This window comes from Rhea americana, unplaced genomic scaffold (assembly GCF_003343005.1).
Source record: "Rhea americana isolate MKP2758 unplaced genomic scaffold, rheAme1 scaffold_151, whole genome shotgun sequence".
Lineage (NCBI taxonomy): Eukaryota > Metazoa > Chordata > Aves > Rheiformes > Rheidae > Rhea > Rhea americana.
In genome coordinates, this window is record NW_028185606.1 from 2,351,706 (window position 1) to 2,371,940 (window position 20,235).

The following is a 20,235-nucleotide window of genomic DNA, read 5'->3' on the forward strand; positions in this document are numbered from 1 at the left end:
AGCGCCGCGGGGCGAGGCCGCCGTGCTGCGAGGACTCCAGCTCCCAGGGTGCCCTGCGCCGGGGAGGCGCCGGCCGGGGCTCGCTGGGCGGCGGCGAAGGGGCATTTCCCGGTGCCGCGCCGCCGCCTCGCGGGGAGGTCGCGGGTCCGGCGGCGGTCCTCGGCCTGCAGTTTCCTCCTGAGGTGCCCGGCGCGGCCTCGGTGGGGGCGTGTGAGGCGGGGGCGCCCCCGCGCCCGGCAGCCGGGGAGGGGAGGAGGGTGGGGGCCTGCGCTGGCGGCTGCCCTCGGGGTGCTGGGAGAGGGTCTTGCGCCCTGAAGGGCCCGGAGGCTCACCCGGCGCTTCCTGGTGCGCGGGGCTGCAGGCGGGAGGCTGTTGCGCCTTTGTGGGGGGAGTTGGAGCTTGTCTTTCAGTTGCTTAACTCGTCCGTGTTGAAGAGTGGCTCAAAGAGCCTTACTTAGGTTTGCTCTTCTTTCCTGAAGTCTCTCTCTTTTTGGCTGAGCTGCTTCTATAGCTTAACTGTTTACATGGTTCACCTGTGCTTTGGAAATGAACCTCGAAGCTTTGTGACCCTCTGGTTAAACTTTCTCAATCTTAAATTTTGAGGAGCTCACAGCTGTTCTTATGTGTTCGCTGAACTTAAATTAAGTGGAGGATGGTGTAGCTTTTATGTCGTCTCACGATGACCTGAATATGGCCAGTGGAGGGGGGGGGTGAACCTGAGGCGTGAGTCATATCACTGGAATTGCTTTAAAGCTCCACAGTTAGGTGACACGCCATTAAAAGATGTTTGTCGGTCTTGTGTATTTGCTGGCACAAAATGCATGTCTGGGGCAGAAGGTAAATAAAACTACCCTATTTTCTTCTATGAAGTTAGTCTATTAGTGAGATGTGAATACTCAGCTTTCTTAAGTCTCGTGTGGTTGTTCTGTAATGTGAAAACAAGAGGAAAATTGTTTTCTTTCTTTATGCATTTAAGAAATTAATTTAATGCCAGATGGAAATAAAATTCAAAATAAATAATAATGATAACACTATTTTTCCTAGGTTTGAAGATGTCTAAAAAGAAACTGAAGAAATTAAGTGAAAAAGAGGACAATTTGGATGGCCGGGATGATAAAGTAGGAAGAACTGTATAATTTTTATAAAACCAAAATCCCATATTCAAGAGGAGAGCATGAACTGTTTAGCAGTTTTGTGACAGAAAGATGAATCAAAAGACAGCAAGAGGATTGAGTTAGTCAGATAACTAGAAGTTCCAGCCGGATAACTGGCTTCTGTTTCCTCTTCCCTCCAAAGGCCATGGGTATCAGAAATTATTAGATTTTTTTTTAAGCATATCTTCTGGACCAGAAAAGCTGAGCTCAGAAAAAGTTACCAAAACCACTGCTGTCTTCCTGGGTTGCTCTTCATCTTGGATCACATTATTTTCTGATTAAGCCCAAATTATACTTTGCAATGTTTTAGCAATGGCTCTCAAGAAAATATGTCCTCTTAACCAATGAGATATAAATCAATGACCAAAATTAATGTAGATTCTTAGTATATTCCTGTATGTATCCACATGTAATGAGTAAAATTCTACTGAATGACTTGTAAAATGCAGATTCAACCAAAGTGATAATCTTTTTGGTCATGTACGTAGTCAAAATAATTTCCCATTCCTTTGACTATTTTTATTGTTCCTATACCCTTCTGGAAAGTTATTTCATAACAGTTATGTAATACATAGTCAGTAAATTAGTAAAAAAAAAAAAAATCCACATTTCAGTTTGCTAGATTTTTCCCATCAATTTTGTAAAGTATATATGAAATAAGAGAGTTTTTAGTTGTCTTATAAATGCTTCAGAAAAATGTTTGGAAGTGTCTGTAGGTGAACATGAGGAGAGTATGCCCTTGCTAGCCCTTCGCTCATGTAGAAATGTACAAATATTTGTAACTATTTATTTTTTCCTTCTGAATTCCTTATTCCATTTATCTCTTTTAACATTGACTTGTTCTAAGGCTTTGATTTTTATATGTTTCTATAGTGAAAATGGTAAGGACTTAGCTTAAAACCTCATACTGTAGCTATATCACCACTGCTAATGGCTATACCAGTTCAAAGAATAGTGGGTTTTAACTGTTACATGACTTCAATCTGTTTAGAACAAAAATAGGTATTGCTGTAGGCAGATATTCGCTGGCTCAAGCAACAGTGGAAAACTTAACTATTAATAGCACAATGATGAGAAACTTCCGAAAAGTAGTACGTGCATCTTCTACAGTATGGATAAGAGGTGTCTTCTGCTTACATGGGTTTAAGTAAGCCATTTATCTAGAGTCATGTTTAAGCATGATTGATTTTTGTGGTGTAAACATGACAAAAATTTTCATATCTGTTGACTTTTAGCAGAAATAATGCTTGGCATATGCCTCCTGAGTGAAAGGATATTTATCGCAATATAAATTAGAACAGCTTTAAACAGAGCTATCTGGGGTATCTGCACAGCCACTTTTTGACAATGTGGCCTAGAAAAAAACAGATGATACAGGCATGTGAGTGTAAACTCTGCATGAGAATAGAATGCCCAAAACAGTCTGTTTGAAGATAATATTTACCCAAGAACTGATAATGCTAAGAGGAAGGTAACAATGACAGTTTGCTTAAGATGATGAAACCGAGTAATAGCTAGGGAATTACCAAGAGACTTCTAAGAAAATAAGGGGCTAGCGTGAAAAGAAATATAAAAACAACATGGAAACTTGTGGTTTTGTGGGGAGAGGTCTTTGGAGTGAGAAAGTAGTAATAGAGCAGCAGTTAACTGGGCTTGACRCTGCCAGAAGTCATCCCACCAGCTTCACAAACCCCAGCCAGGCCTAATGGGGTATCCTCCGCGTTACGAGCTTGCCCCTCCAGCTGGAGGGCTGACATTACAGGGTGCACAAGGGGGTGCCTGCAGCTCAGGCGTGCGTATACAATCTCATGGGGATCTCTGTCAGCAGCGTCTGATACTGGGTTGTACAGGAAATGGCATGTGCTTAGCGGGCAGGTGCAAGGCTTGAGTACCTGCATTTTCAGCATGATGTGTGTGTGTAGACAGCGGAACCAGTACTTCCAGAGTAGGGAATGTATGCTTGTAATCCACACTGCCTATGAAGGAGTGGATGTGCAATGTGTGTCATTTATGTATCTGAGATGAGAACTTTTGGTAACAGGTGTTTATTAACATTTTTTAATTGCCTCATACGGTGTTTTCTGTTGTACTGCTGATGTTGATCCTGAATGTGTAGTTCATTGATTGCCAGTTAATTACATGCTGTTAATAAAACAGTAAACTTTGACTCCTGGTTTGATTTAAATTATGTGAATTGAGCAGTTCTTCCTGCAGCAAGTTGCATGACAAAATTCTTAGTGACAGCAGCCTCAAACAGCCTCTTACATTAAGATTCCACTGTTTGTGCTACTGTAAAAGAACCAACCACAATTAGAAGTTCTCTAGATTTCCTTAGTTTCATTAAGACTTCAGAGGTTTCTGCAACCCTTTTGTTTTTAATTAAGTGCTTTCTAATGTGACTCGGCTTGCAATGCAGATAATGCCAAGCAATGTTAAAACTACCTTCTAAACTAGCACTGTTTGTGACCTTTGTTCGGAGACTATCCTTACTGTTAACCAGGCCTGTTTAATTGTGGTTTCATACTGCTGGCCCTGATTAGTAAATCTGGCCAGAATTAGAACGCATCTCATCTGCACAAACTTCCCATAGAAATATCTGCTCTTTGGGGCTAGGTGGAGCAGTCTCCAGGTAACTTTCTTCTTCCTAGCAAATTTTGTAAATATACAAAAATCTATAATTGTACAGTGTGGTTAATTTCTAGAATATATGAAACACTTGAATCCTGAATGTGTTTGCTTAGTCAAGTTTCTTCTATTTATAATTCAGGTTTGCACACCAGTCATTTTTCCATCTTGTGCTTCTTAAATATAACAAAATCTAAATACAGAATTATGATGAGGTATGCAGCTACTGTTTTTAAAGGTTAACTTGCTCAAAGTCATAGTAAATCCAGTAAGAGATAATAGCTTGTTCCATATTACAAAGATTTTATTTTACTGCAGTTTCCTATACAAGCCCTTGGGGTTTTTCTCTTCTTTCAGAACTCTGAAGATGCACGATCTTATAACCATACTATGAAAGGAGAAACAGAATTTCAGAGGTAAATTCTTACTTCGTCGTTAAATGTCACTACTAAAAAAACTAGATAGTAGATGATTAAGTGATTGAATGTGTGGATTTCACTTGACTTTTTCACCAAATAGAATATGGACTTCTAACAGATGATGTGTTTGTATTACATTAATGAGTAGATCCTATCTAGGCTGGTCAGTTTGAGACAGTAGTTGAAAAAATAGTCCTAAAACTTTTCTAACTCTTATGTTGCTGCACTTCACGTAATGGACAAATGATGTCCAACATAGCTATCATAAAAAGATGAAGTTTTCTTCTGCATCTTGAACATTACATTTTTCAGTATTGCATATTGCACGTATTCTGTTGTCAAAACATAGGCTGCAGTGAAATTAGTGTCTTTAATCGATTTCTGTAGTCCCTAAAGCCTTGATTTCTCCTGCTGTTTGAAGTAGTTGTTCCTAGGCGAAGGATAACACAGCTTTTCATCTTAACCGTAGAAAATGTAAACAGTGTTTGAAAACTTAATAATATAAAGTAAAAAAAAAAAAAAAGATCTCATGAGCTCTGAGATAGTAGACCCTTGGATTGCTTCCTAATCATGACAAAATCTCACAGCAGTTTCTGCCTCATTGGGTTGTAAATCACAGGATATTTAGCTGCAGTGTATTACTGGCAGTGGTCAGAAATGGCTGTATGGGAAGGAATATATGAAACAAGACAAGTATAAATGGCTTTTCCTGTTGCAAACCCTTTCAGCTTCCGGCAATCAGTTCAGCCTCCAAAGACAGAGGTGTATTTAAGTTATGACCTGTTATATGCAAGTTCGTTAAATGGCTTTTCCTTCCCCAACATGTTTGGTAATGCTATGATAGAGTAGGGGAGAAACTTTCTTCAAATATTTTAAACCTAGTGTATGATAAATCTATTAAGTACTTTCTCTGCTCTTGTAGGAAATACTTCCTTATTCACAACTTTTTGCATCGTTTATCATTTTTGTTGAATGTTGCTATATCCCCTCAATCATTCCTTTTCTGAGTTCCCTGGTCTGTTTATTCTCTGTCATTTGAGAGTCATTCAGTTTTTGGCACTGTGCTGCCAAAACCTAACTGCTACTTGAATTTTAGTAAAGTTTGGCACAGCTCACAAATTTCATTAAAATGCTCTTAACTCACCTGTGCAGTAAGATGGAACTACACTGTAGTCAAGGACCTCTCAAGCTAATAGCTAGTAAAACGCAGAAAAAGCTTTTTCTCAAGCTAGTAGATTGACGTAAAAATAGTTGTACAGCTAGTAAAACTGTAAGTACTAAGAATGGGGTATCAGACTATCTTAAAGGACAGATGTTGCCAAAAGTTCCTAATGCGTAAAGGATGTTCCAAATCAGTACTCATAAATACTTAGCTGTAAACAGCTAAATCAAGTGCAAGCTCTCTTGTTTTTGTTCTATTTCATTATCTGTGTTAATTATCTATATATAATGTATCTTTCTCTGTAACATTTTTATAGATTCAAAATAGAGAAAGGTATGCAAGAGAAGAAAAMAGACCAAAGTTCTGATATTTCTCGTGGTGTTGATAGAAGGTCCCAAGGAAAATCTCCAAACAGAAGTAAGACCACAGACAGTTTTTCAATCCCAACTGACAAGCGAAAGAGAATAGTTATACAATTTAAACCTAAAGAGATTAAACATGGAAAAAGTACAAGCACCACTGATGTGGTAACTACTAGTAGAGAAAGTCGTAACAAAGGTCATCGTTCTGATGGAACAGAAGGAAAAAGGTTCTGGCATAGCTTTGCAGTCCAGAAGGACAAGGTGTTGAAAAAGAAGAGAGAGAAGGCTGAGTTCTGCAAACTAAAAGCAAAAGCTGAACAAACCATGTTGGAGAAGTTTAAGTCTGCTGCATGCAATTCACAGGTCCCATGTAGAGCATCAAATGGGTCCAAAAAATGGAGTGAAGACGTTAGAACTCAGAAAAAGACATCTATCACCTCTATAGAGACTGTAAATGATGATACATCTTCCACTAAAAAATCACATATGTTATCTAGGACTTGTGATAAGGAGGATGAAGGAGGATATAAGGAGTTTTCTAAGAAAAATCAACGTATTACTAAACATACACCATCTTACTATTCAACTGAAACACCTAAACAATGGGACTATCGTAAAGAGAAAAAACAAGACATTGATTCTGATAAAGCTGCTGGTAATACACGGACTGATGGAGGGTGCTTTGAAGCTGCAGCTTTACGTTTTAAGCGGGTAATGAGAACCTGATTATTTTATTATTGTGCAGATGTATGTTTCAGGCTAGTTTCTTTATGGCAATCTGCTTTTATATAAATGGCCTGTTTGTATCTTCTTACAGAGTTCAAATGGGTGGATTTTTCTGATCCTAACCTAAATGACATTAAAATGTTTCTCTGCTGAGTAGTCACACAAATGAGAAGAATAACGGTCTTGCATATCACAAGCTGCACATATGCTTACTGCATAGCTTTACCTTACTGACAGAGGTGTAGAGTATTTCAATTTAGATATGTCAAGTGTGAGTGTGGGGGAGTTGTTTCGGGGTTGTTTTTTTTTTGGTTCTGTCATGGCCATGAAATCATTTTAATTACATAGACTGACCAGCAAAAACTCCACTCTCAGCAAAATAGGTGTGCTTTCACCAGCAGGGTGATGGCAACAGAACATGTTATTGTAGATCTAGGACTGAATAAAGTCACTTCCTGCATAAATTCATAGTTAGCTGTGATCAGTTTGTATGTGAGTTCTAACTTATATTTATCTCTGCATTTATATTTACATATAAATTTTATTTTGAGCATTGTTGTTTCTTTTCTCTTTTTTGTTTGTTGTTTGTTTTCAACTTGCCTGCTGTCTCTAGTGATACTGTAGAGATAAAATTGCTAGTCATGTACTTTATCATGATTATCAAAAATACTATGTTACCTATTTATTTTTGTTTGTGAATATTCAGTGTTTTCTAATAAGCACTCTAGGAGAGTCTTAGTGTCCTATTTCTGTTACCATTATTGTTTCTAGACTGTTGAGGTCCCGTACACATCTGACTCCTACCAAGGCAGTGAGAACATGAAGTCTACCCAAAAGGTTGGTGATATACTTGTTCTCCACTAAACAGCTGTATCCTCAGACTCTTGACTTGAGGATCACTTGTTCCGCAGTCCTTGATGTTTTATATTGTTGGTATGATATTTTAATTCTTTCCACAGAATTTTGAAGCTTTTCCATCCCATCAAGGCAGTCAGAGCCCAGAATCAGACCAAGAGGTTAGTAATGCTCTAACTTAACCCTTCTTAGTTATATTAAAAACTTACGGCACTGAGTTCCTGTAGTTGGACAATTCCATGTCCTTTCCTGATGTTCTGTATTTATTGGTGTATGATCTGTACTTATAAGTGTGTGGAGCATTTTTCAAATACTAAACAGACTTGGTAAAGTACTGCTAATCAGGAACCTTGTGAAATAGAAAGTTTGCCTTTCTCTTTGCAAAGGAGGTGTCCTTCATAGTTGCTTGTGTATGCTGCCTATCTCATATTCCAACTTCTAATTTGTCAGGAGAGAAAGCAAGCTGTATTTTTTCAGGAACAGTTGGCAAGATTCTTCCAGTCTATGTAGCAAGAAATGGAATTAAGTTTTCATGTGTTAGGCAGAAATGTCACAAATCTTTACATATTTTAAACTTTTTTTTTTATTATTTTTACAGTGGAGGTCGTGTAGGTGATTCTTGTGGCTTTAAGCTTGCTGTACTAACTTACTATTTTTCATGCTTTATTTCTAAAATAAATTTTTTCACATTTTCATTTAGTCAATTTTAACAGCACTAATGCAAAAGAATCTTCTTCGGACGTACTTCTAAAGAGATTACTTGTATATAATTATTTTTGTACGTACTTTTTTCCTTAATGTTGTAGATGCAAATAGTAGAAGATTTGCATGTTGCTCGCCTTGAAAAAAGGATGGTGCTGTCTGTAGTACAGACTTGTGGAGAGCTTACAAGCATGGAAATAGATCTCCCAGAACAGGATTTAAGTATTTCAGCTGGTATGTCTTGATCTGATACTCTTCGGTTTCTACTTAAACCAGTCATTACAATCAGGTACTGACCTGAACAGGTAGTACACAATACATCTTTTTGCAACATTTTTTTCCTTTTTTTCCCTTTATCTCTAGAGGCTTCTACTTCTGGTCTGAACATATTAGTGGTGATTGACACAAATATTATGATTAGTCACCTTGAGTTTGTGAGGTCCCTGAAATCTGAAGATATACCAGGTATGTGAATACACAGTGAGCGCTAGGGAAATTGTAGAAAGAATGGATGATTGTAAGAACTTTCTGGAAATCACAAAGCACTTAAAACCTGATAAGCTGTCAGCCACTGCTTGTTTCTGTTTTGGTGAAGGTCATAGAATTCATGAAATGTGTGAGCAATTCCTCTGGAATTCTGGTTGCAAAGCCTGGTGTTAATGTTTGTTTTTGATATGTTGCAAAGTTTTTAGATAATTGCTGTTAGCTGGATTGGGATCCTGTGTGTTGGTTGGTGGTAGACATATATGGAATCTATCAGAATACTTGTGGTGCTTTGATGTTTTCAACTAGTTAACAGATCTACCAGGACAACTAGGTAAATGACCTTAACAAGGGTCCCAGTAGTTCTCAAGGATGTGTCAGACTGTATTTTTCTTTCYTAAATTAGGCATGGTGTTAAATTGTTTAAACTGGGAGTTGCTGTCTCTCTCAGATGCGAGTTCTTAGGATATCACTCCTCCCAATTTCTGGTCCTGCACCAGATTTCTTTACAAAAAGTTCAAAAGGTTGCTAACTCCTGCCCTATTTACTCTAAAACAAGTGGATGTTGGTGTATATTTTTCTGAATTGTATCTTTGCCATGTGAGTGGGAAAGAAAACAAGTTAAGTGTTTGTCTTGGATGGACCGATAAAACAGAACTATTAAATGAAAAACACAGTAAATTAGAATTTATAAGAGTTTTGAAGTTCAAATTGTACATATTCATAGAAATTCTAATGAATGAAACCTTGATTCAGTATCAATTCTTCCTATTCCTCACAAAAGAATACTGACTGGCAATTAGCACAAACCATTGCTCACTTCAGTTAATGGCTGATTTTGCATAGTGACTGTAGTAGTCATTCAGGTATCATCATCCTGTTTTTTGTACTACTGTCATGTTGGTTTAGCATCTTGTAGCATGTGTGACAGAATGACAACTCTGTGTAGTAATATTATAAAGTATGTTTACAGCAATTAACAAAGTATTCTGATCAGAATTGGTTATTCCTTTTTTTTTTTTTTTTTTTTTTTTTTTCTCCCTTTTTTTTTTTTTTTTTTTTTTTTTTCCTCCTCCATAAAAGGTGTTGGCAGGCTCGCATTGATAATTCCCTGGGTTGTTTTACAAGAACTAGACAACTTGAAGAAGGGGAAAATGTTACAGCATGTTCGAGACAAAGCTATCCCTGCAGTGCAGTTCATCTACACATGTCTTAAAAACCAAGATTCAAAGTTGTGGGGGCAATCCATGCAGCTTGCTTCTCAGAAAATATGTAAGATATGCACAGTCCATCTGCTTTGGATGCAACTCTCRTCCTTGCGGTTGGCTTAGCTTGAACCCTAGTGCTACATTTTGAGTTTGATACATCCATCACTCTTTGTAGTTTGCTTCTTAAAATTGGCTAATAGTTTACAGCAGACTTCAGAACATATCCAGGGCTTTAGTATGCAAATACTGTCTTCAAATTAGTGCTTTGTTCACTGTTGCTTAATTGATTGTTTCTCAGTTTGAGCTGCATCAGTTGAATAGGTAAGTAGGGCATTACTTAGTCTAAATTCTCCTAGCTACTTCCTCTTCATCTGTAGGCTGCGGAAGGCTGCGGATATGTTGTGTGTTTTTGCTTTTTTGCGTTTTGACTTTGTAGTCAGAAGCATAACGTTACCCGAGATTCATATGTGGCTCACCAGAATTTTTCCAGCAAAATAATAGCATTTCTGAGTAGAGTAGTACTTAAGAATTCAAAGCTCAGATTGGTGGTTGGATTACACTTTTCTGTCCTTACTTGAGGACTGCTGCATCTAAAGACAGTACCGTGACAGCGCTAAAGTATTTCTTCTKCTGGGTTGCTTCTGAACATGTCAGCACTGTCTTAACTAAACTTGCAGATGGCCTGAGTGACGAGAACAATGATGATCGTGTTTTACAATGTTGTCTGCAGTATCAGAACCTCTTTCCTCAAGCTGYTGTCATACTTTGCACGTGAGTTCCCGTGTGTTTCTAGATCTGTTATGAAGTATAAGGTAGTCTTCTGCCAAACATGACATTTTCACATCTTATCTTAAAATGAAGAGCATTCCCAAARTACGCTTTTTGAGAGGCAGTCGCCCTCTTAAAACTGAGAGTAGAAGGTTGTAATAGAACGTAAAGATTGTAGACTTAATCAACTTCCTGTGCGTGAGGCCTGAAGTAGAATTAAATTTATTTGAGCTTCAGTTTTAAAACTTTTAAAGGATAGTTTTCTTGGATTGTATTCCAATTTATTATTTAAAAATTATTGGAGTTATGAAATTGAAAAAGTAATTGTATTAATGGTTGAAATCCAGTTAGGTATTTGGTTTCTGCCCWCTTGTTTGGGGGGAGAGATAAACATTGATGATTCCTAATCTTAGGAGGAAGGAAGGTAGAGATAGATTTGCCACCCTCCTGTTTTGTGAGAATGGAAGTTGACTTTTGAGGGTTGATTCCTGATTTAATACAAGGCATCTGAAGCTAGTTTTTAAAGGACTAACATTCCCTGACTGTGAACAGCTTTATTCAGTCTTTGCTAAAAAAACATTTCCAGTACTATTTTGGTAAGTGGATCACAATTCCAGAATGGGCATGGTAGTGCATAATGGTGTTGTATTTCTCTGAAAATAGAGCAGGAGGTGACTTAAGTGTTCTTCATCTTAAAATCCCTTTGTCCTTTCTACATCAACATAAGCACCTGGACTTTGTAGATAGTATTAGAATCCGGCTTTGTACTGTGCGTTTGTAGTAGGTCTACTGGAGTGGTACATGACTCAGAGCAGCATCTGTGACAATGATTTGGCCAGTAGACATTAAAAATAGGTTTTGTAATGTCAGTCTAAGAAGATACTACTTACTGATAATGCCTCATTTGCACCCTAAGACCTTAGCAGCTAGACATTGTTACTTAGTATTTATAGTTGTTTTTTTTTCTTAAAGCAAGCCTAGAGTATGTTTTTTTAGTGTGTTTTTATATTTTTCATAATAGCTGTTTTGGTTAATTTTCTAGTCTGTTTTTTTGAACTGATTCTAATTGCTTGAGAAAGAAAACTTTGCATGTAATGAAGCTCACAAAGTAAGCTTACTGAAGACAAAATTTTCAGTGCATTACTTAATATGTAACTTAGTTACATATTAAATAATTAAGTAAAGTTGACTTTCTTCTAGGGATGATAAAAATTTATGCAATAAAGCCATTGTGAGTGAGGTAAAGGCATTCTGCAAAGCAGACTTGGTTACTGCTCTACAAAATCTGAAAATAAACAGGCCCCAGAACTGCGTGGACCTGCAACAGTCAAAATGTGGTAAGTTTGTTTAATGGGCACATGTCTCAAAAGCCAGCACATATATGTATGTGTGTGTGTGTGTGTGTATAAAAAAAATACATAGCAATCAATGTAAGGGAGGGGAAATGGTCCCCATTATTACTTCTGTTTTCATATACTTTGAATCCTTAGGTATGCTTTGTGTTTGGAGCAGCTTTTCTGTTTTCAGAGGTAAGGGTTCTTGTGAAAGTGGAGACCTTTATTAAAACATGTCTGTTAATATTTGAATGTCCTAGAATTTTACATATTTTTGTTTACAGAAAAGCACGGCATGAATCTCCTGTGTATGTATAGCCATTTAAGAGAAGGTGTCCTCAGCATCTTTAAAGTGGAAAAAGATTTTGCTTGAAACAGTTTGGGTGTCATTCTTATTAGTCACTCTTATTAGTTGCCAAATTTTGTATGCTAAGACCACTCCTTTGTGTTTTATAATGATAGCTTTATTGGCATCTCAAACAGTAAAACTTGATTTTTGGGTTGTCTGTCTGTGTTTCTAAAGATGCAAGTATAGCTGTTTGTATTAAACAGGTGTAAGAAGTGATTTCATTATACTTGCTAATAATCCCACTGGCTGTATATAATCTAAGTTATTTAAAGGGAATGAAGAAATGTAGAGTAAGATCACAAATGAATAATGCTCTAGGGAAATCAGATCTTCTTGGTTAGCAGCTCATAATTAAAAATACTCACAGTACAAGTGGGTATAACTAGAAATACTTGAAACCTAATTAGAYGTAGCCCATCTGCTTTATAACATAATGTAGAAATGTGCTCTGTCTTTCCTTTTATTTATAGGAACAAGTAATTTGTGTAGTGCCAACATAAATTAGATATAGAAAACAGTTGCAATAAATATTTTTTATTGCCATTGATTTGACAGATACAGAATTCCAGAAAACAGAAGGAGCTGCTAGTCTTACTGCTCAATTCCCAAGTATGCTTCTAGACCTTGAAAAGAATTTAGGAGAAGCTTTATCGTGTATTTTGGAGACTGAAATGAAAATTGCGTTTGGAAACCTGTGGATGGAGGTGATTACTTATGTTGTCTTGTTTGGTATTTCAAATATTAAGAGGTTTAAGTGGCCTTGGTGTTTTTATGCTGTTAATACCTGTGCTAAGCCAAACAGTGTAGTCATGTAGTTCACTAACATAGCATAGTGTTCAGTTGTATGTCTTTGTTTTATAACAAGATTGTCTTTGACTAGCAATGACAGTGCAGTGTTTTAGTAATACAAATTTTAAAATGCCAGCAGTTCAGTGTGAATTTTCAGAACTCTCTGTATTAATTACATTACATTACATCTAGACTTACACTTTTCWAGTGTGGTTAATGCACTTAAGTACTGGAGAACTTGAAACATTTTGCTACTATTGATTTAACTTTATTTAAGAATGTTGTGTTAGGAAGCAATTATTACCATTTTTCTGTAAAGTAACAAGTTACTGAAAATATGCATACTCAAAATGTGCAGGGAAAATTGTGGAAAAGGTTAGAAATAGCTAACTTTTTTCTGTGCTTTGATTTAAACTAAAAGGATTTTGAGGATATCCTATAATTTATATTTTTGACAATTATTGAAGATAATTGCTGTATTATTTCATTTGCAAGGTAAACTTTGAAAACGATCACTTTCTTGAAATTATTGCATTAGTCTGGTCTGCATTTCTGTTGACCTTCTAAATTTTGCTTCTGCATAGTAAATATGTCCTCCGTAAAGTTCTATATAATATTGAGGCACGGTTGTTGCAAGCACTTCTAAAAATGTCTGTTCTAATGGGAGAGATACTATATAGATAAAATTGTTAATTTATTTGTGATGGAACTACTTGCCTCAGAAATAATCATACATTATCAGAATCTCCAGACAACCACACTTTAGTATTGTTAACAGAAAATAAATACTCCAGTAAAACACAGAGCAAGTGTAAAGTGTGTAGGAATATGTGTGTATGAAAATAAAGCTTCACATTTTTAAGCATACTGTTTTTCAGATACTGTATCTGAAGCCACCGTGGACATTAGCAAGCTTGCTGCAGTGTTATAAAAAACACTGGGTGGCTGTTTTTGGTTATGTTGTGCCAAGGAGTTTACTTGCAACCATTGAATATCTCTATAAACACCTCTGTACAGGTAAGAATCTCGGAGAATTTTTGTCAAGTTGTAATTGTTTGTATGTTTACAAATAAACTTGCTATTCTACTTTTCTCGTTCCAGAAGTAGACATTGTGAAAAGCTATGTACTCTGTATGTTTAAATAATATTGTAGTCCATCCTTTTCTACCCTTTTATTTTTTTTTTTAATTTGAGATGATCAAACAGGAGCCATATCTTGAACAACATTACCCCTATTTTTGTATGTATCCACAATTTGTCCCCCMAAAAGGTGAAAAAATCACAATACTGTTTCTGTGTTTAGAGCCAGGAATGAASTGAAACTGAATTGTAAGTGAATAACTTAACAAATGGAGGGGAAAAAAGGAAAAAAAGTAAGAAGGTTGAACGATGATCAAGTCTGTCTAGCCTTTGGCCCCAGATAGTCTAAATATGGCTTACAAAAATCAAGTGAATGGTTTCTGAAACATTTCTCTTTTTTTTTGTACTTCAATATTCTGCTTTTTCTTCAATATTTTTCTACTTTTTTAACAAAAACACTAAAATCTAAGATATGGATACCTGGCCATTTAAGAATTTTCTTTCACACATCTTTATATCAAAAAATGTCAAGTGAAAGGTGTTTTAATGAACATTTAATAATAGTCACCAAAGCCTCTGAACTATTTTTAAAAAGCAAATCTTCTTCCCCATTTGCTACCACATTAGATGTAGTTATTCAGTTCATCGGTTGACCTGCATTTGTCAAATAAATTGTGGAGAAGCAAAGTCTACCAAAGGTGGTGGCTGTAGGCAGGTAGACTTGTTTTCAAAAAGAAGGAAGTCTTTCATTTATTTAGAGATTTTTTTAAAAAAAAAATTTACTTTAGCAAATGCCGTTGTTTTGGGATATTGTTCTGCAGGAATATATTAGATATGTCCGTTGAGCCTCTTGCCAGATCCTGGATGCATTGGGGATACTTGATTAAAAAGCACAAGACTGAACCCTACACAGTGTTGTTAGTATTTCTGTAGAGACTGTTTTATCTAATGGTTTTGAAGCATTTTCAAGACTCTTTATATGCTTCAGTTAATTCAGATACTTGAATATTAAATTTGTCTCTTAAGATTGATCACTCCTAGCATATCTAAATTTTTTTATTTCTCATCTTTCTCTTAATGTTTAAATAYCAGCTCAAACAGTTGACTCCTCAACAGCTGGTATGTTGCTCCAGGAATCCAAAAAACTGTTGCATGCTTTCAGTTCAAGGTCAGACTATAATGGTGTGCTTCCTCAGGCTTATGCTGAAGTCAGTAAGCTCCACCAAACACTTTCAGAGGTAAGGGGAACTTCAATATCTGTTCACCAACATGTTCTTATAGTTGTTCCATGTTCATATTACGAACTTGACTTAGATTTCTAAATTATTCCTGTAAGTTCAACAAATTATTGCAGGAAGTGCTGTTGGAAAAGTACTTTCAAAATGAATAGGTGCCAATCTTGAGGGTTTTTTTGTGCGTAGCAAACATTTGTCTTTATGAATATACTTGCTAGGTGTTTTTCTCATAAATATGTTAGTATCGGGAAAGTGACTGAAAAACATTATTTAGCTGTTTTCAGGCAAAGTGTGGTTGATACTAGTTTTCTACTGCGTGCGTCCTGTTGGTCTGATATTACTATTTCTAGGTATATTATTTCAGCTTTTATTGCCTTGGTAGCTCTATTCCTATATATGGAGAATAGGCTTGCATATATCGTGTGCTTCATGATATTTAATAGGGAGTGCCCCGATATTGTTTGTGTTCTGAAAAGTATGCTTTTACTTCTGGCTCRTGTCTGAGATGCTGTGGAAGAAATTTTAGTGTCTTGGTTTATGTTAATTCCTAATTCCATACATAATAGTTTAAAAAAGAGAATAGCGAAGACGAATGAATTTTTTTTTTTAAGTATTTTTAAAGTATTTGCATTCACCAAGGGGAAATCTGATAGCCTTCTATGATGGCATGACTGGCTGGGTAGATGAGGGGAGAGCGGTGGGCATTGTGTACCTTGACTTCAGCAGGGCTTTTGACACTGTCTCCCGTAACATCCTCCTAGGCAAGCTCAGGAAGCGTGGGTTAGACGAGTGGACAGCGAGGTGGATTGAGAACTGGCTGAAAGGCAGAGCTCAGAGGGTGGTTATCAGTGGCACAGAGTCTAGCTGGAGGCCTGTGGCTGGTGGAGCTCCCCAGGGCTCAGTACTGGGTCCCATCCTGTTCAACTTCATCAGTGACCTGGATGAGGGGGCAGAGTGCCTCCTCAGCAAGTTTGCTGATGATCCCAAGCTGGGAGGAGGGGCTGACACACCTGAGGGCTGTGCTGCCATTCAGAGAGACCTGGCCAGGCTGGAGAGCTGGGCGGAGAGGAACCTCCTGAGGTTCAACAAGGGCAAGTGCAGAGTCCTGCACCTMGGGAAAAATAACCCCAGGCACCAGTACAAGCTGGGGGCTGACCTTCTGGAGAGCAGCTCTGCAGAGAGGGACCTGGGAGACCTGGTGAGTGACAAGTTGACCATGAGCCRGCAATGTGCCCTTGTGGCCAGGAAGGCCGATGGTCTCCTGGTGTGCATTACGCAGAGTAATGCCTGCAGKTGGAGGTAGGTGATCCTGCCCCTCTACTCAGCCCTGGGGAGGCCTCATCTCGAGTACTGCATCCAGTTGTGGGCTCCCCAGTCCAAGAGAGACATGGAGCTACTGGAGAGAGCCCAGTGCAGGGCTACAAAGATGATCACAGGGCTGGAGCATCTGCCCTCTTGAGGMACGGCTGTGAGAGCTGGGCCTGTTTAGCCTGGAGAAGAGAAGATTGAGGGGGATCTTATCAATATGTACAAGTACCTGAAGGGAGGGCRTCAAGGGGACGAAGCCAGACTCTTTTCAGTTGTYCCATGTGACAGGACAAGAGGCAATGSGCAGAAACTGAAGCACAGGAAGTTCTGGCTGAACATGGGGGGGAATTTCTTCCCTGTGAGGGTGACGGAGCACTGGACCAGGTTGCCCAGAAAGGTTGTGGAGTCTCGTTCTCTGGAGATCTTCAAGGCTTGCCTGGATGCAACCCTGTCTAACATGCTGTAGGTGACCCTGCTGAGCGGGGAGGTCGGACTAAATGATCTCCAGAGGTCCCTTCCCACCTTACCAATTTTGTGATTTCTGTATATCATAAAAAAATGCAGGTCAGAATATCTCTGAAAAGTTCTTTTCAGCTTTGCAGAAAGCTGAATGGGAAAGGAAGACGAGAAATTTCAAGAAGAAGAAGRATGGTAGCTTGTGCTTGTGAATTTTGATTCAGTTCTGTGCTACTCCTTTATATGCTATATGCAGCCACTTTCTCCAAAGTTCCGGGAACCATACTGCCGTAACAAGCAGTTTTTTGTCCAAAAGCTTGTTTCCATCCTGTCCTGCTCCCTGCTTTGTCCTGTTGCATTTGACTTTACAAGGAGCTGACTTAACACAGATTCAGTTGTGCCAGACCAGTTTCAGTTTTAACCCTGAGAAATTTCCTGAACCAATTTACCACATGTGCATATGAATACTCTGTGCTGTTACACAGGAATGTGCTAACAGTCATGGGACAGAACAAGACTGCCTTTTTCCTGTGTGAGAGAAGGCAGTTCTAGTTTTTATCAGCTTACCGTGCTTGTGAAGCTTTGGAGTAAGTCTTCCCTTTGCTTCAGTTTCTCTTTGCAGAAATTCCAATATTTGTAGAAGAAAGACTTGGTGAAAGATTGTGAGATGCTTAATATAAAGAGACTGTAACAAAGATGATTATAACTACAAGAGATCTGCCTTGCTTTTCTGAGCATTATTTTAAAAGGAAAAAAAAATAAACATTTAAAAATTTTCAACTTTTCTTATATCACAAACTGAATACATTCATTGTTTGTTTATTAATCTGTTTCATAAGGTGAAATCAGACAGTGGACAGGATGTATCAGAAGATACTATGGTTCTTTCAGAAAACGCTGTATGTGAAAAAATGGAGGCAATGACCCCAACTCAGCAAAATTGTGAAGAAAAAAAGTTACAGCCAAGTACTCAGGAAGCTCAAGAAAACAGACACCGGGAAATCTGGTCAGTCCTGGAAGGTGTATGGAATACAATAAACTTGTACAGGTACAGTGTGCTAAAGAAATTCAGAACTTAACTTCACATTATTTTCAAACTAATGTACTTTGGAAAGTGTTTTTGCTTTTTTATTCTAGAGAAGAAGCTATTAGTAATTAATCAAGATTGGCAAAGAATTCAGACTAATTTTTGTGTCCCTATTTGATTTGATGTGACAGATTGACGTGTTTTCTTATTAAAGAGAATCCTTCACTCTAAAATCTAGATACAGAATCTAGTGTTGAATTTCCTTTCTCCAATAAATTTGAAGTTGCATAAAAAAAAAAAAAGCTGTGTTAGCATTGCATTTAGGTTTTTTATTTTTTAAAAATCTGTTTGAAAATCATTGAAACATCAGGCTCTTGGATGCCAACATAAAACCTGAGTAAATATTGCCTTTTCTTTTTGTAGTCTTTTAATCTTTTTTTTTTTTTTTTTTTTTTTTTTTTTTTTTTTTTTTTTTTTTTTTTTAAGAAAGGACTTGTGTTACTTCAAGCACAGAGGAACTCCATTTTTGGTACTCTATTAAGGACGGTGTTTAACTGTCTAAGAAGCAGTGATTAATAGTTTGCCAGTGCCATTTCCACACTAACATTTGAATATACTGTCAGAGGATAGCTCCTTTTGGCTTACACCAGTGCAAATTAATCTGAATTGAAACTGGTTAGGAACTGGTTTGATAGTACTTAGGTCAGCTAAAGATTTGCACCAGTGAAGAATAGTCTCAGTGTATGATGGAATGGTTCTTACATACCAGCTTCCAAAACCGTGAGTGTGTTTGGTTCTCTTACTGGTTTGCTTAGTATTTGTCAATCCTTCATTTAAAGGTTGCACATAGGTTTTGAACAGTTTTGTTAGAAAAACTCTCTCAAATGTACCACTTCTAAATGAAAACTCAATTGAATTGTTGGCTCCACTCATCTGGTAAGGACCTTGCTGTGAGAAAAGGATAAAATTTTAGAATGATCATTTACTTCGCACTCTTGCTGCCGTCAAAGCACTGCTTACCTCCCACCTGGGGAGATTATTCTTTGTAGCTGCAATGCAACTTACGGTCCCAACGCGGCTATTGTAGGAGAAGTGTCATGCTTGTCCTGCTAAATCTGGATAATGAAACAACTTGGGAACTGCATGGAAAGCAATTTACTTTGCTTCTTCAGCCTAACTGCTCTTCCCTTCTAGGAGAGGTTTACTCAGAGTTTACTTGACAATGAATCTATCTCTTCATGCACGACCTGATAAAGTTTAATGATAAATAATACTAAAATCTGAGGTGAAATACTGATACAGAACACAGTTGCCAAGGAAAGTTTTAAATGGAGAATTACATTTGTAGAGCATAATCAGTCATCTTTTTCTTTCTACTATGTATTCTAATACTGTTTTGGATAACACGATTGTAATATAGGTTTGTATTTGACTTTTTTTAATTGTCAGAATATAATGTGTTCAATATGTATTGAGCATCTTCTGAATTTTGAGGATTTTTTAACTACTTTTCATTGTTTTCCAATATTAGTGTTGAAATTTTCCAGAAGTTGGACCCTACTACAGTAACTGTGACTGCAAAGTCTTCGTTTGAAGAAGCTTTTTTAGGTCTGCAAAAACTGATAGCAGCTGTGAATGATATTCTTGAAGGAATTCGTAGGTAAGCACTTAAACTATTCCTAAGTCATAAAAGTCACTTAAAAGTTACAATTTTTCATACCAAACTATAATCTGTTGTGTGTGCTTAGTTACATAATTTTTCAGTTAAAAAAAAAAAATCACCTTTGTTTAAAAGCATTTCTTGGGAACAAAAGAATAAGAAACTACTGCAGACATCCAGATTTCTTGCAGTAAAAAAATTTGTTTTCTAGTATCTGATGATGAACAACTTGCATATGCCCCATGTGCAAACAAAGCTGTGGCCTGGATGACCAATGAATTACCTGTGATGGCATAAGTTGAGAATAATTTAGAACACTTTAATGTGAGGTCTACTGGAATTAGGGCAAATTTCCAGTATAGTAAAGGTCAGAAAGTTCTGAGACTTCATTATTACCATTTCTAGAGTGTTTTCCATGAGTTACAACCTATATTGCAGCAGTAACGATCATGATGAATCGGCTGGGCTCTTAAGTATGGATCTTAGTTTTGGAAGGGTGATAGTCCCTCTCTCTTCTTTCTCCTTCTCTTTTT

At 37.4% G+C, this 20,235-nt stretch overlaps 1 protein-coding gene across 2 annotated transcripts; it reads left to right on the plus strand.

Annotated features, from left to right (window-relative positions):
- The first annotated feature begins 68 nt into the window (after positions 1-68).
- Positions 69-19,781, plus strand: SWT1 (SWT1 RNA endoribonuclease homolog). Of its 2 annotated transcripts, none has more exons than XM_085299689.1 (16): positions 69-206; positions 1,045-1,118; positions 4,137-4,195; positions 5,677-6,433; positions 7,220-7,285; positions 7,408-7,464; positions 8,110-8,239; positions 8,369-8,470; positions 9,572-9,760; positions 10,374-10,467; positions 11,665-11,801; positions 12,703-12,851; positions 13,815-13,953; positions 15,109-15,254; positions 17,855-18,063; positions 19,574-19,781. In XM_085299689.1, exons 2-16 carry the CDS (start codon positions 1,053-1,055, stop codon positions 19,704-19,706), a joined length of 2,433 nt encoding a protein of 810 aa, XP_085155815.1. In that variant the 5' UTR covers positions 69-206; positions 1,045-1,052; the 3' UTR covers positions 19,707-19,781. The 2 variants fall into 2 exon arrangements, with proteins under 2 accessions (XP_085155815.1, XP_085155816.1); XM_085299690.1 differs by having other exon boundaries at positions 69-182.
- Positions 19,782-20,235: the final 454 nt, after the last annotated feature.